This window comes from Marmota monax, unplaced genomic scaffold, assembly GCF_021218885.2.
Source record: "Marmota monax isolate L192 unplaced genomic scaffold, Marmota_monax_Labrador192_F-V1.1 WCK01_AAM20220418_F8-fsc00198, whole genome shotgun sequence".
Classification (NCBI taxonomy): Eukaryota; Metazoa; Chordata; class Mammalia; order Rodentia; family Sciuridae; genus Marmota; species Marmota monax.
The window spans coordinates 1,711,880-1,728,089 of record NW_026693558.1 but is presented as its reverse complement, the minus strand read 5'-3'; the positions used below and the strand labels follow the sequence as shown (position 1 = coordinate 1,728,089).

Here is a 16,210-nt window from a genome sequence, read left to right as displayed (position 1 = left end):
AACCTAAAAAGTTAAAATACTTGATGAAAGAGTAGCATAACAAATCCAAACATAAACAAATATCAGAAGAAATACAGAATAAAAGCACCAAAAAAGCCCACCAAATCTTAAAAGCAGCTGAAATAAAAATAGAGATTTATAAAGAAATGAAATAAAATTAGTATAAAAAATATGATACTTTAATATAACAAACTACAATTGTATATAAGGTGGAGAGAGGGTGACTGACATTACTGCTTTCTTAAATTCTTATCATATGTTGCAGGAAGAGGATAAGAATATTACTGAACTTTATTTTCTTAAATATAAAGGTTAATATATGAAATATCATCCCTAACGAATAGAATTAATGTGTATATTTTCAGACAATTACAGGGAAATAAATGGAACAAGAAAAAGGCAAGATTTAGAAAAAAAGGATACATTGGAAGAAAATTCTCACAGTAAAAATATAGAAATAAGTTAATACATATGAATAATTACGATTTTAAAGGAATGAATGTTATTAGCATGTAAAAATATGCCACAATGAAACCCATTATATTCTGTATAGCTAAAATGCACTAATTAAACAAAAAAAAAGCAAGTCATAGACTATATGCAGTAAATAGTAGAGAGAGAAAAATAAGAAAAAATCCAGCACCATGCTTTTCTGAAGAGACAACATAGAAATGTTGAAACTAAACATTGGAAAAAGCTAAATTAAATAAATGCAAACCCCAAGACATGGAGCATACCTATATATTCTCTTTTGTTTACACAGATTTTTAAGGCAAAATAAAGTCTTTAAATATAAATAGAAAAAAATATTAAATTTGTTCAAAGGAATAACAATTTTTGGTAACAATTTTCAATAGAAGAATGAATAACTATACCATTATAATGAAACACTTTAACATGCAGCAATTAATAATTGATTGTACAAGAAAAAAAATCAATAGGGTATAGAAAATGTTCACACAATGAATCAATTTTATCTCAAGGACACATAAATATGTAAGAATGGGAATGTACATATTCCTTTTAAATATAAATGGAAGATTTACAAAAGTTGACCACATATTAGAGCATATCTCAACAAATTTTTAAATAGTTATGTCATAAAGACTACATTTGCCAAATGCAACAAAATTAAATTGGAAATAAAATATTAAAAGTTAACTAAATACTGCCCTCACATATTTAGAAATTAGAAACATAACTAAAAATTTTTCATGTCAAAAAAGAAATAAAATTAAAAATATAAATTACAGTTGAATCATAAAACAAAACTCTTCATGACAAAACTTGAGCTATTGGTATCAGAAGGAATATATAAAACTTTATAAGCATATACTAGAAAAAAGAAAGGCAAATGAAAAAGCTTATCTTCCAAGGTGAAAATTCAGAAAAAAATAATAGTCCGTAGATTATAAAGAAGGGCATTAATAACAATAAAGTAAGAATAATGAAAGAGAAAAAGGCAAAATAAAGTCTATAAATACAAAAATGTATTCCTTAAAAAGGCTAATAAAATGCATAAACATCTAGCAATGTATTATAGTTGGAAAGCAGGCACCCCTAAAGCTACTGTGTTAATACAAGAATGTTCAGATTTGAAATGTTTGGATTGTGAGAACTGGGACCAATCAGTCATCGCAGTTTGAATTGTTTGGGTGGCAACTGTAGGCAGACAGGATGTGGCTGGAGGAGGTGGCCCTCTAGGGGTGGGCCCTGGAAGAGTACATCTTCCCTGTGGAAGGAGACTTTGCGCTTGAACTTGGGGTAATGCTGGAACTGACAAGATTATGAGACTCCTGGAGATTAACTAAATGCATTTTTCATTGTGAGATGAATATGGACTTTTGAGGGCCCAGAGGTGCAACGTTATGGTTTAGATATGAGGTGTCCCCTACAAAACACCTGTGTTAATGCAGGAATATTTGGAGGTAAAATGATTGGATTATGGGAGTTGAGACCTCATCAGTCCATCCTAGTTTGAATGGATTGACTGTGTTAATGAACATGAGCCACGCTGCCAAACTGAGGCAACTACTACAGTTCTTTCTCACCCCAATTCTTGTGATTATGCCAGAAAGATTTCAGACATGTCATTCAGAGTAGCAGGCACGCATTTATTGAAGGGATTGGAAAAGAAAAAAGGGGAGGCAGAAACACCGTTCAGAGAGGCGAAGGATGTGTGCCCCTGCTGCCCTCCAGTTTTATTGATGTTCCTAGGGTAGATTCCAGAGAGTTTCTCCTCTTGACTTTTGACTGACAACAGGAAGGCCCCAGACTTTCAAGTCTCCACTGTTCCACTGTGCATGACAACTCCAGGTCACTTTGGCCCATCCTGACTGGTTTTAATTGGAACCCATTCTTACCGATTTTATCATTAGGGGGAATTATCCTTATGTCCCTGAGTTCTAGGACCTGGTCAAGGGTCACAAAAGGCCCCCACTTCAGGGTGATTTGTGTTCTTTTTATCTGCATTTCAGGCTTGCATTTCTCCTGAAGATGAGAGATTTTTTTTTTTTTTTCGCTGAGCAATGTAACATATCCTGTTGAGTTAAGCCAGGGAGAACAGGGAGAAGACTGCAGGCAAATTGCTTTTTTTTTTTTTTTTTTAAAGAAAAGATAGCATTTGGGATCAGCACAAGGGGCCCAATTTATAGAGTTATTCTCTTAATCTCATGTTCTCACTGCCTATTCCCTATCAACCATGTGCAGGTAGATGTGACTAAAGAAGGAGGATAGCTGGCAGTGTGCCCTCAAAGGGTTGTTCTTCCCTGTTGCCCCTTCCACCTGCCCCCTCCTTCCTGGCTGCAATGTTCTCAGCTGCTTCCCTCTACCACGCCCTTCGGCCATGATGTGCTGCCTCACCTTGGGCTCAGAGAATGTCCAGCCAACCATGGATTAAACCTCAGAACCATGAGTCAACATAAATTTTCCCACCTCTAAGTTGTTCTTGTTGAGTATTTTGGTCACAGCAATACAAACCTCACAATGCTTATCAAGAAAGAATTAAAGAAAGTACAAATAAACTATGTTAACAACAAAAAAGGGAACTTAGAGCATACTTAAAGAAAATACTTCAAAAATTTTATGAAATAAGTTTGAAAGCTGTAACTGAAATGCTCAAATTCCAGCAAAATACAGCTCACAAAAGTTAATCATAAACAAATAAAACCCCCAAAGAGTCCTAAAAACAACCAAAAAAATTCAATAAGTAGTTAAAATCTTTCCACAAGAAAGCAGTTAGCCCAAATGATTTTACATGTGAGTTCTACCAGAGTCAATATAGAAAGAATTTCAAATATTTACAACCATACCAGATTACATAAATAGAGAAGTCTGTTATTCTGAATAACATAACCTTGATATTAATTATTGACAAGGACAGTGTGATAAAAAATACAAGCTATCATAAATGGATATTGCTAAATTCATTTTGCTTCAATAAAAATATCTTTCTATGTTGTAGGAGCTAGAAGAATAAAGACTACATTTCTCAGACTCCCTTAGTGGTGGTGTTTTGAACATCTGTCAAGTTCCGCATTGATATTCTCTCATGAGAAATTTAGAAGGTGCAAGAGATTTTCTTGTAGCTGTTAACTATTTCTGCTGGTTATGCAAGGATCCATAACTTCTGCAGCTTTGGATGTACAGCCTTCAGCTTCTGGACAGTTACAGATGGCTTCAGAAATGGAATGGATGCTCCAGACTTAATTGGCATAGCTGCAATGATGTATCAATGTGGTAGTTCTCTTAGTGGGACACTTCTATTTTCTGTGTAGAGTCATCCCAAAACATACAAAACTTGCTCTTTTCATATGCCAAGGATTATGTAAGTCCCTAATTTTCTATATAAAATCCCTGACTACTTACAAAACATAGACTTGTTTGTTTCCTGCACTGACCCCTGATGGATATCAAGGAAAGATTCACTCATAAAGGGAGATGCAAATATCCTAAACAAACTATTAACAAGCTAAATTATATTTATTTCCAAGGATGCAAAAGTGAATTTACATTAGAGAGTATATTAATGTAATACACCACATTAAAAGATTCAAAAAATATATATTTATCTCACTAAGTACAGAAAAATCACTTGAAAATATTCAACATCTTTTCAGGATGTTAACCTAAGGAAACATGAAATTGAAGGTTATTGTTACTAAAAACTCAATGTAAATACTTTTCTAAATGATAGAAAATTAGAAGCTTCATTTTAAAAGTCAGAAAGAAGAGAAAACATTCATGCTTGTCACTTTTGTTTAATATTAAAGTGGGGAGGTTATATGAATGATATATATATTGATATAGATGATAGTTGCATTGAAGATAATATAATTATTTACTTAGAAAACAAAAAATCTACACAAATATATTAAGAATGTTTATTATGTTTAATGGCTGAAAAATCAGAATTAAAAACTGCATTTCTAAATATCAAAAGTTAGAAATTATCAGTTAAACAACATTATTACAGATAGAAATACAAAATTAAAATGCAAGGAACCTAGGAAGAAATACAACAAAAAATTTTCAAGATCTTTAGAATATGACAAAATTTTATCAAAAGATTAAAAAATGAATTGAGTTAGTTACTATACTAATGAAAAATAGATTCAAATTTCTTACATTTATCCATAGATTTCATAAAATTTTGGCCAAATTTTTAGAAGCATTTTTTTTTTAGCAGAATGTATTGTGCTAAGTCTAAATACAGGACTATATGAAGAAAACATTTGAAGAAGAACAAGCAGGGAGATACTTCTGAGCTGATGTAAAAATCTAGTATAAAATTATAATAATTCAGATCCTATAGTATTGAACTAGTGGTAAATAAATTGAACAATGGAACAGAATAGATATTTCAGAAAAAAATCAAACATAGAAATGTGATGTATGATAGAATTGACATTGCATATCCACAGGTAGAAAAGAAGTACTAGTAATAAAGATGTACTGGATGGTATGGAGAAAATGTACTTAGACCTCTTTCTCACTCTTTAAGCAAAATTTAATTCACTTAAGTTGCAAAAAAATTATTTAAATGTGAAAGGCAAAATATTAAAACTTTTAGAAGAAAATGTATAAGAATATATCTGTGCTATGATTTGGAATGTCCCCCAGAGTCTCACTTGTTGAAGGCTTGGTCTCTAATGCAGCAATGTTCATAGGTAGAGCTTTGGGAAAAGATTGGATCATGAGGGCTCCAAACTCATCAATGGATCAGTCCATTTGTAGGTTCATAGGTGAATGGTAAATCTGTAGGAAGTGGGGGCCTAGTTGGAGGAGATAAATCACTGGGACATGTCCTGGATGGGTATATCTTGTCTCTGGTTCTTCTTTTCTCTCTCTTTCTCTCTTGCTGCCCAGGTGCTCTGAGATGAGCAGTCTTGCTCCACCACACACTTCTGCCATGATATTCTGTCACACCACAGGCCCAGAATCCGTGGAGCCAGCTGACTATGGACTGGACCCTCTGAAACCATGAGCCGAAACAAATCTTTTCTTCTTTAAGTTGTTTTCCTTGGCAACAGAAGGCTGACTAATCCAATTTGTAATTTTAAGGGAATGAGTGTTTTCTTACAAAAAAAATCTGTTTAGTTTGCCATAAGTATGTGTTTTTATCAAAAGATGTATGAAAAAGTGAGAAGGGAAGTTACAAAGTGGAAAAATGGTTGCAACACATTAACTGAAAAAAAAAGTATATGGAATATGTAAAGAACTCCCAAAGTCAATCAGAAAAAAAGCAAACAATCCAACAGAAAAGCAGGCAAAAGACATGAACAGGTATATCACAAAAGAGGAAACAGAATGGTCAATAATCATATGAAAAGATAAACAATCTCATTATAATTTGGGAGAGTAAATATTCAGGGCACAATAAAATGAAATTTTTTACCTACTAGAAACACTGAAGAAACATTCTGCTTAATTTTTTTTAAATTCATAGAAGTAAACATTGATGACATACATGCAGATAATTGTAAAAAAATACTTATTATATTAATCCATTTTAGTTCTTCAACCTTAACAACTTACAAACAATTTTCAACACAGAAATTCCACTTCTAAGTACACACTTAGGCAGAAATGTTGCACATTTCTGTATGAACAAGAGTGTTCATAGTAGTCCCTGTCTATGATAGCAAAAAGCTAGAAACAACTAAAAAGACACGTAAGAAAAGAACAGATGTGCAATTATGTATTTAGCTCAACCAAACTGACATGCTTCTTTAAAAGTTTTTGCTACTACAACCAAAACAGCAATCAGAATCTGTGTATGTCTCATTGTGCACAAAGGCAAGCATTTCTCCAACTCTGAAGTGTAGATATAGGTATGGATTTAATGAGTTGAAGCTTATATATATCTTCAACTTTACTAGGTATTGACAAATTATTCTCCAATGCTGTCGTACAGGTTTATACTCCCACTAACAGTGGGTGAGAATCCATATTGCTCCTTGTCCTATGGACATTATTGTTAGACATTTTCCCTTTCCTAAACTTGATGGATAAGCAATGCTATCTTGTTTTCAAATGACTTCACATTGCTTTGAGTTCCAATGAATTTGAATACTTTCATCAATTTACCAGTCACTAACATGTCTGCTTGAATCATTTTTTGCATAATCTTTGCCCATTTTAATTTGGTTATTTTCTATTTGTCTTGATTTATAAGTGATTAATAAATTTCATCTTTGATTTATAAAATTCTAATGTTAAATGTTAGTTTTAACCTTTTCACAGACAATATAAGATTCTTAGAACACCTTAATTTTTGACATATATGCAATTGTGCTATTGATTTCAATTCCATGCATATTTTCAACCTTACAAGACAATGCTTTTTATTGCATTCTACAGACAAATTTTATTTGTATTTATTTGTATTCACCACTTTTATTGCTTTTCATTCCATTTTGCATTTCTGACCTTGCACCCAAATTCACATTTATTTTTCCCAAGTTACTTATTTTGCTGTCTAATTTGAAAATTTCATTATCAATATTCATGAGCTGATATGAGCTGCCTCCAGTACTCCATTATTTCCATTGCTGTTTTCTGAAGTTGAGACACCCATGGATTCCAGATGTCAATCACGGCTGATAAAGGAACACACACACACACACACACACACTTTTAATACATTATTAAATTTTACTTGCCTTCATTTTATTTAGAAATTCCATACTTATAGTAATTGTTTTTCTTAATCTTCTTTCTCAGGACTATTCTTGTGGGGTTTTGATATCAAGATTGTAGCTATATAAGATCTTGTAGAGTTTAGAGATTTCAATTCTTTTCCTGTTGATGAGGCTCAGGATATGTCATCATGAATATGATGGGAATCAGAATATGACACCCCCAAATAAGCCACTTTGGTGTATTGATCACTTTGAACTAAAAGACATTGAGAACCAGCCAAAGCAGAAAAAAAAAGTCTCTGCCACTCCTTCGAAAACCTAAAATAAAATACAAACTTCCCCTTTATAAAGGAAATATATATCTGCTGGGAGCCATTAGCCAAGTGGGTATGACAATTTCCTTGCCAGCGTACCCCATGTTGCTGACATTTTGCAGTGACATTGAATGTAGGTGACCTTGCTCAAGGACCAGGGCGGATTAGGGTGTTCCCGGTTTAAGATAATCGGGTTTAGGGCGTTCCCAGTTTAGGTTCCAGGTTTAAGGTTTAAGATTATTCCTGCTGGGAATAGGGCGTATCCTGCTGCCTGAGTTCCCCTTGAGTTCTCACGGGATTCAGACAGTATTTTTTGGGAGATAGAAGCCCAGTGGAGGTGGATTTGGGCAGAGAACGTGGATTTCCCCAGAACGTGTTTGTAGACGGCTGGTGTGAGTTCGGGAATAAAGAGTTGCTGTTTGAATCTACAAGCTGTGTGGTGGCTCGTGATTGTGTGCCCAGCCAGACTGCGGCATTTGGGCCCAGCCAGACTGCGGCATTTGGCGGCTCGTACGGGGAACTTCTGAAACTTGGAGGTAAGTGAAATTGCTCGCCCCTGAGGGAAGGTGAGAGAATGGGTGATCAATTCAAAAAACAATGTGTTCCTGTTTTGATTTATTTTGTTTTTATTTCAAGTTGCCTGTTCCTAGAACTTTCTCAGGCAAACTGTGGAAAATGGTTGATTCAAGGTTTGAAGTTATTCGCCTCGAGCAAGAGAAATTGTTAGAGGAAGGAGGCACCCCAGTAAGACCAACAACAGTTAGGGCATATGTTGATACAATACAAAAATGTAGCACATGGCCTTTTAAAGACGAGTTATTAAGTATATCAATGGGACCATCATGGTATCCTGTAGAAGGATTTTTCTTCAACAAGAAAGAGAGGGCTAGTTCTGTTTACTACATTTGTCTAAGATCTTGGTTTTTACAGACATCTGATTAATTTAAAAAGCTAAAGTGTTAAAATATCAACCACTAAATATGAAATCAAGTACTCTTTACTTATTAAGTTCCATAAGGTAATATATTTCACCTAGGTAAAGCTACAAGGCCTTTACTATTTTCTTATGTGTTGTACGTTTGTGTGCGCATTTGTGTTTTGTGTTGTATGTCTATATGTGCATATGTCCATATTTCTTATATGAGGAGCGCTCATGAAAAAATGGATCCAAATTATTATTATTTTTTTTATTCACGTGATTTAAATGGTTTAATTTAAATTAGGTAAACAGCTGTTAAGGATTGTTTTTAAAGGTGGTTAACAGATCTGTTTGTTTACTAATTTAAATTAGGTAAAAAGCTGTTAAGGATTGTTTTTAAAGTAGGTTAACAGATCTGTTTGTTTACTTTCACCTTTCCTTTTCATTATATTTAATAATTCTTTTCAGGATAATGTCTTTTTAGCATCATTGCCAGAATTCCTATCTTCATCCCAGTGCCGGTGAAGACAAAGATAAAACCAAACTACAGCTTCTATGATAGCTATCACAGTAAACTGTATAAACTGATGCATCAATGAATATAACTCAACAAGTAATGCTCAATCAAGGAGTCAACTTACTTTGGGAGGAAACGGATTTTGGGAGGAAATGGACATATTGATAGATTCCTCTGCTTTGAACTGCTTGCAAAACTTGCCTGAACTATGTAACTATCGTTTGGTGCAGCGAATTGTGGTAATGCTGGCATATCTTTGCTGATGGTGTCACCAGTGATGCAATTTTTATTTCCTTGCCAGCGCACCCCATGTTAATTGTGGTAGTGCTGGCATATCTTTGCTGATGGTGTCACCAGTGATGCAATTTTTCCCAAGGAGCCGTCAATTGGCTTGGTGTCATGGCATTTCTGTATCCTCCTCCCTTCTGCTAGTGATGGTCTAAAATTTGGGGGCCAGTGGCTTACGCTGGACCGGTAGTCAGTGACGGGTATGATCCAATTGCAGTGGTATCAACCTAAGACAACCTAAGACCCACTTCTTGGGTGTTTTTGTCACATGTGCTGGAGAATGAACCAGAGTTTTCCCTTCATATCCCCATAGTTTCCAGGAATATTCCAAACATATTTAGAATTAAAGAAATGCTTTTATTTGGACGGTCAGTTTTGAATACATTAGGTAGGTATCTCTCACAGACAGAAATATAAAATGACAAACAGCTGTGGTCAGAGTGAACCATGCTAAAAGACTGAATCTGAGTGATCAGTAATGCCTTTCAGCAGTAGGAGCAACAACCACTGGAACCAGATTCAAGCCAAATGTGATAGGTCTTACACTGAAAAAGGATCATTATTTGTGATTCAAAATAATAAATAAACACAGAACACCTAAAGAGAAGGAGGCACCCTGCTATAATTTGGATCTGGAATGTTGCCCAAAGGTCATGTGTTGAAAGCTTGGACCCCAATGTAACAGCATTCAGAATGGACTCTACAGAAAGGTGAATTGAATCCTGAGCTCTAACCTCATCTGTGGATCAATCCACTGATGGGTTCATGATTGGACAGGACTGTTGGGAGTTGGTAAAAACTGTGGGCAGTAGGGCCTAGTTGGAGGGGAGGTCATTGGAGTTGATTCCCTGGAAGGGTACATCATATTCCTCAGTCCTTTCTTCCCCCCACCATTTCCCTGATCTCCATGAGATGAGCAGCTCTGTTTTGAAGCCAGGCTCTCTGCCATGGTATTCTGCCTCACGTCAGGCCATAGCAATGGAGCCTGAAATTGAACCAAAATAAATATGTACTCATTTAATTTTCTCAGGTATGTTGTCAAAGTGATGAAAAAGTCTACTAACACACACACACACAGGTGAATGGTCAAAAGGGAGAAAAGGATACTTGGTATTGTTGATGGCTTCTTCAACAGTAGACACAGCTGGGGTACAGCATGGATTCTCAACTTCAGCAGATGCTAAAAGGGGCTTAAATTTTTATATTCATCTTTTATGAAGAGAGATTGACTAATTCAGGCCTGATTTCTCTCTCAGATTTGGAGATGAATAAGAAGGACAAAGAAGATTCCCTTTTCTAGCATAGGACACAAATGCAGTCACTAGTTTCTGATAGCAATCTGAGGAATTATGTCTACTTGCTCTATCTTGAAGGCAAGAGACATTATGAGGTGATTAATATAATCCTTAGAATCTATTTAACCATTAATTTTCTTAAAATTCTTCCTTTTTTAAAAAATTTTATTTCTGCCACCTTGAGTATTTGTTCCCTGAATAGACATATAGAAAAAACAGCTCAAGGAAAACAGTCTCCTGAATATGTGCTTCTGGGAAGAGAGTTATGGGAGCAAGCAAATCCAAACCCCTTCTAAAGGGTAATAAGGAAAATGATCCTAAACAAAACAAAAAGCAAATATGAACAAAGTGGCAGCAGGCTCTATTTGTTGGCCATTTTCTCTGCACCAGCCATTAGGTGAGAACTACACACTGTGTTCTCATTTACTCTTCAACTCATGCCTGTGAGAGAGGTTTTATAAATGCATTCTGTCGGTTGGTTTAGCTCCAAAATTCCTTTGGTCCCAATTGGTATGTCTGTTACAGCCCACGTGCTTCATCTCTTTGCTTTGTCCCCAACTCTACAAAACTGCCTCCTCATTAACTTATTGGAATTTAAACACCTTAGAAAGCAGGGCCTTATCTTAACTCCTTCTGATACTTAATTCTAGGTATGGGATTTAAATTTAGGATTGTTACTCCATAGTAGAAAATTTCCCAACTTTTTATTTCACTCTGTACTGTTTAAACCTGGATTATATTTGGCATTGATAAACAATAATAGGTTAAGTGATCATCAACCTATTGGCTCTAAAACAAATTTTCTTAAGTGAAATTGAAGTGGAATTTTTGAGCACTTAAATAAACTTCAATCAGAATTTACAAGGACCATATAATATTAAAATGAACTCAAAAATTTATAGATTAGAGCAAAAATTTATTTTTGGAAAGGGTAAAGATGGTTCTTTAGTGACATATAATCCATATTATAATTTGAATTCTGAGAATGATTAAGACTTTGTGATGGTTAATTTTATATGTTAACTCGTCTGGGCTAGGATGCCCAGATATTTGGCCAACTATTATTCTGGGTGTGTCTGTGCTGGTGTTATGAGGTGAGATTTACTTTTGAATCGGGGACTTTTAATTAGTAGATTGCATTCTGTAATGGAGCGACACCTCACCTTGTCAACTAAATGCACCTGAATGCGACAAAAAGCCCACCTCTCCCAGACAAGAGGGAACTGTCCAGTGAACTATCTTTGGATTTCATCTACAACATTGATTCTTTCTGGCTCCACAGCACACTGCCTTTGGACTCAAACTAGAACACTTTCCTGTAGCTCTAGCTCCTCCCAGCCAACCCTGCCCAATCCTGTGAGCCAATAGCTGACAGGCAAGTGCAGGGAAGAAGCAGGGGCCCCGCAGGGGGTGAGTGAGCTACTGGATGCCAGTCCCTGGTCAAAGCCCAGGACAGGCTTCTGAGTTTACAGGCAGGAAGGGATGGTTGGGGTTGGCAGAGCCCCAGGAACCTCGCGCTGTGAGGAATTCTGAGCGCTTGCGTCATAATTGACCCTAGCAACGCTGGAGGACGTTCGGGGCAGAGAAGTGGATGGTGATGGACGCGGTTTTCGGAGCTGGTCCGATGGATCTCTGAAGTGACGGCGATGTTGTCCTGGTTTGGAGGCCTGGGCTCAGGCTTAGGCCACTTCTTGGGTCAGGTGGGGAGCAGCTTGGCTTCCTTCACTGGCCATATCTCCAGCTTCACCAGGGAAATACTTCTGGATGACTTAGGAGACCTAGAAGTAGCTTTACATCATTGTTGGAGAAAGGAAATGGAAACTACTGATTCCACACTAAGATGTGAGAATGAAACACTGAAAAAGTATTGTACTGATCTGGAAAAAAAGCATGAAGCATCAGAGCTGCAAATAAAGCATCAGTCTATAAGTTACCAAAATCAACCGCAACAGAAAGAGGGAGAGATCAGCCATCTTAAAGCAAGACAGATTGTACTGCAAGATCAAGTGTTCCAACTACAGGCAGCTGCTCAATCAGTACCTTCAGGAGCTGGTGATGTACCAACAACTGCACTGGCTCCATTGGATTCCCGCATCAGTAGTCATTTTTCAGCCTTTCGTGATGATGACATGGACTTTAGTGACATAATTTTATCACAACAAGAAACAAACAGATTGTCAATTGAAGTTGCAAGACATGAATCTGAAGTTGGCCACTCGAGGCAGATTGCTGAGGCTCAGGGAACACATCATTCTGACACAAGTGAAATCTGCAAAGTACAAAATACTATCAAGACTCTTCAACCAAACCAAAGTCCATACATAGATGATCATCAGCATGAAATGTCAGTTTTGGAGCACAGTCCTACTGTGGCAGAAAAGGGAAAAATCCTTCCACAGAGTTCAGCAGTGGAAGAAGTGTTCAGGCTACAACAAGCCCTGGCTGATGCTGAGAAGAAAATCATGAGACTAAATGGCTTAAACCAGGTTAACCATCTTGCAGAAGACAATCTGAAACTTAAAATGCATGTTGAAGCTTTAGAAAAAGAGAAGTCATCATTGAGTCAAGAAAAAGAGGAACTTCAGATGTCACTGTCAAAATTGAGCTATGACTATCAAGTCATGAAAAAGAGAACTTCGACAGACATGAATTTGAATGTACAATTACTAGACTTAAAACTTCACTTGAAGGCAAAGGAGGAAGAACTGAATCAGACTATCAATGAAAAGAAAATGCTGATAGCTGAGTTAGAAGAACTGGATCATCAGAATCAGGAAGCTACAAAGCACATAATTTTGATAAAAGATGAGCTATCAAAACAACAAAATGAAGGAGACCTTGTCATCAAGAAGTTGGAACAAGAACTAGGTGATGAAAAACAGAGAGTTCATCAACTTGAGGATGATAAAATGAACATACCCCAAGAGTTGCATGTGCAGAAGGAGAAGTTAACTAGGAATGCACAGAGCCTCAGTGATTTGCATTTAACCAAGCAGAAGCTTGAAGGTAAAGTAGAAGATTTAGTAGATCAGCTAAATCAGTCACAAAAAAATAGTTTCAACATCCAGCAGGAAAACCTTGGGCTTAAGGATCACATTAGACAAATTGAAGATGAGCTGTCTGGATTTAAGAGTAAGTACCGAAGTTCTCTGAATGAAGACTCTAACAGTCATTGTAAGGATGACATGCTTAAAGAACGGGAAGCTGAAGTTAGCAATGTAAGGCAAAATCTTTCTGAAGTAGAACAGCTCAATGAAAATTTAAAGAAAGTTGCTGTTGATCTCAAAACGGAAAATGAAATGTTGATTATAGCATGTGAAGATGTAAGACATGAGTTGGAAGAATCTATTGCTGCTAACAATCAAATCTCTCAAGAAAAAGACACTATCACGGAGACTCTCAAAAGAGACAAAGAAGAGATTGAAGCCAAACTGCACCAGGCAGAAAAAAGACTGTTGGAAGAAGCAAATAATCACAGGCAGACTATTCAGGAACTCTCCAAAGCACATAATTTGAATACCTCTGCCTTAAAGCTGAGACACAAATGTGTAGTTCAACTCACTCAAGAGAAGGACTTTGAAATAGCAGGACTCAAAAAGAATATTGAGCAAATGACTGCTGGTCAAAAAGAAACTGAGGAAATTTTGGCATCTTATATAGAAGAACAGAAGCAATTGATACAAGTCATAAATGAGAAAGAAGTTTTTATTGGAAAACTCGAAGAAAAAAGTTCAGAACTACAAAAGGATTTAGATAAGTGTTCTCAGGCCTTAAGAGAAAATGAAACTTTAAGGCAATCCATTGAAGCAAAGGACAGAATTCTTGCCCACATGAAAGCAGAAAACAAGTATCTGCAAGTAGAATTGGAAATACTTAGGGAACAGCACAGTCAAGCTGTACCAGTGGCTAAGCATAAAGCTCTTGATGCTATCACAGAACTAGAATTGGAGGTATCTCAACTGAATATAGTCAAAAATCATCTGGAGGATGAAATTAAAGACCATCTGAATATAATTGAAAATCAAAACAAGCATAAAATGCAACTACTTCAGTCTTTACAGGAGCAGAAGGAGGAAATGGATGAATTTAAGTACAAATATGAGCAGATGAATGCTGCGCATAGCCACTTAATTTTAGAAAAAGAGGAGGAAATTAAGAACTTGCAGAAAACTATTGAAGAACTAAAAGCCCAGTTGCCTGGAGAAAGAGGAGATGCTCAAACACTGAATTCTGATATTTTTCAAGAGACCAAAGTAAAAATCCTAAGAAAAAAAGAGGTTCAACACTTACGGGACCAAGAATTACGCCTAAACCGGGAGCTAGAAAGGCTACGCAGCCATCTCTTGGAATCAGAAGAGCCTTACACTCAGGAAATTTTGGCTGCAGAAGACAAGGAGATTAAACTGAGACAGAAAGTCACACTCTTGGAGGAAAAGCTAGTTGCATCTTCTAAAGCAAGTCACCAAGCCAGTGTGCAGATAGAGTCTCTGCAGGAACAGTTGAGTCTGGTCTCTCAACAGAGGGATGAGAATGCACTGCAGCTTTCGCTCTCCCAGGAACGAGTAAGGCAGTATGCCCTGTCATCAAGTAACCTGCAAAGGGTTTTAGAGCACTTCCAAGAAGAAGAGAAAGCTATGCATTCTGCTGAATTAGCCAAAGAAAAACAGTCGATAGCTGAATGGAAGAACAAGGCTGAAAAGCTAGAAGGAGAAGTATCATCATTGCAGCAACGTTTGGATGAAGCAAATGCTATGTTGGATTCTGCTTCCAGACTGAGAGAAGACTTAGATCTCAAGGAAGAACAGATGGAAGAACTGAAAAAACAAAACGAGCTCCGAAAAGAAATGTTTGACCATGTACAACAGAAATTGTCGACTTTGGTCAGCAGCACAGAAGGAAGAGTGGACAAAGTCCTCGTGAGAAACCTTTTTATTGGTCTTTTCAAGACTCCAAAAGACAAACGTCGTGAGGTGTTGCTGTTGATGGGGAGCATCCTGGACATTCCAAAGGAGGAATTGGAGCAATTATTGAATGAAGATTATGGTGGTGTCAGTAAGTGGATGAGTAGTTGGCTTGGAGGGGCATCGAAAAGTGTCTCCAACATTCCTTTGAGACCAAATCAACAACCTGCGCTTAATAGTTCTTTTGCAGAACTCTTTGTCAAATTTCTGGAAAAGGAGTCTCATCCCTCTGTTTCACCACCAAAAGTTTCTGCCCATGCCATGGACTGTCTAGACTCACCAGGAAGGAGACAGCAAGTTGTAAATGTACCAGGAAATGTTAAAGATGCACCCGAATTAAGAGCTGGCAGAAGCACCAAGGGGAATCCATTCTTGGTTCCCCGTTCAGCAGCTGTGCCTCTTAGTAACCTAGCTGGCGTTGGACTTGGTGGACCTGGGCATCCTCTTTTTAAACCCATTGCAGATTTCTGGCCTACCTTTACACCTTTGCCAGTGTCCCCGGACAATAGTACCAGAGTTGTACTCCAGGATCTTCTAAATATTTAGCATTTTAAAGAAGCCATAACACTTTTTGATGTTTTACAGCATGGCCTTTTGAAAAAGTACTCATGTATTTGTAGACAAAAAGAGAAAGCAAAAAAGCTGGTATATGTAGGTTTATAGCTACTAGGTATTTTATTTTATTTTTTGGGTTGTTGTTATGTTTTTTTGCTATAGTTCTTTTTTAAAAATTTGTTTTGTTTGTTATAGCACTTTTTTGTTTATAAAATTTTG

At 36.6% G+C, this 16,210-nt stretch overlaps 1 protein-coding gene across 1 annotated transcript; it reads left to right on the top strand.

The window, feature by feature from the left end:
* The first annotated feature begins 12,121 nt into the window (after positions 1–12,121).
* Positions 12,122–15,982, top strand: LOC124102392 (thyroid receptor-interacting protein 11-like). Its single transcript, XM_046458658.1, has one exon. The coding sequence runs from the start codon at positions 12,122–12,124 to the stop codon at positions 15,980–15,982; it is 3,861 nt and encodes a 1,286-aa protein (XP_046314614.1).
* Positions 15,983–16,210: the final 228 nt, after the last annotated feature.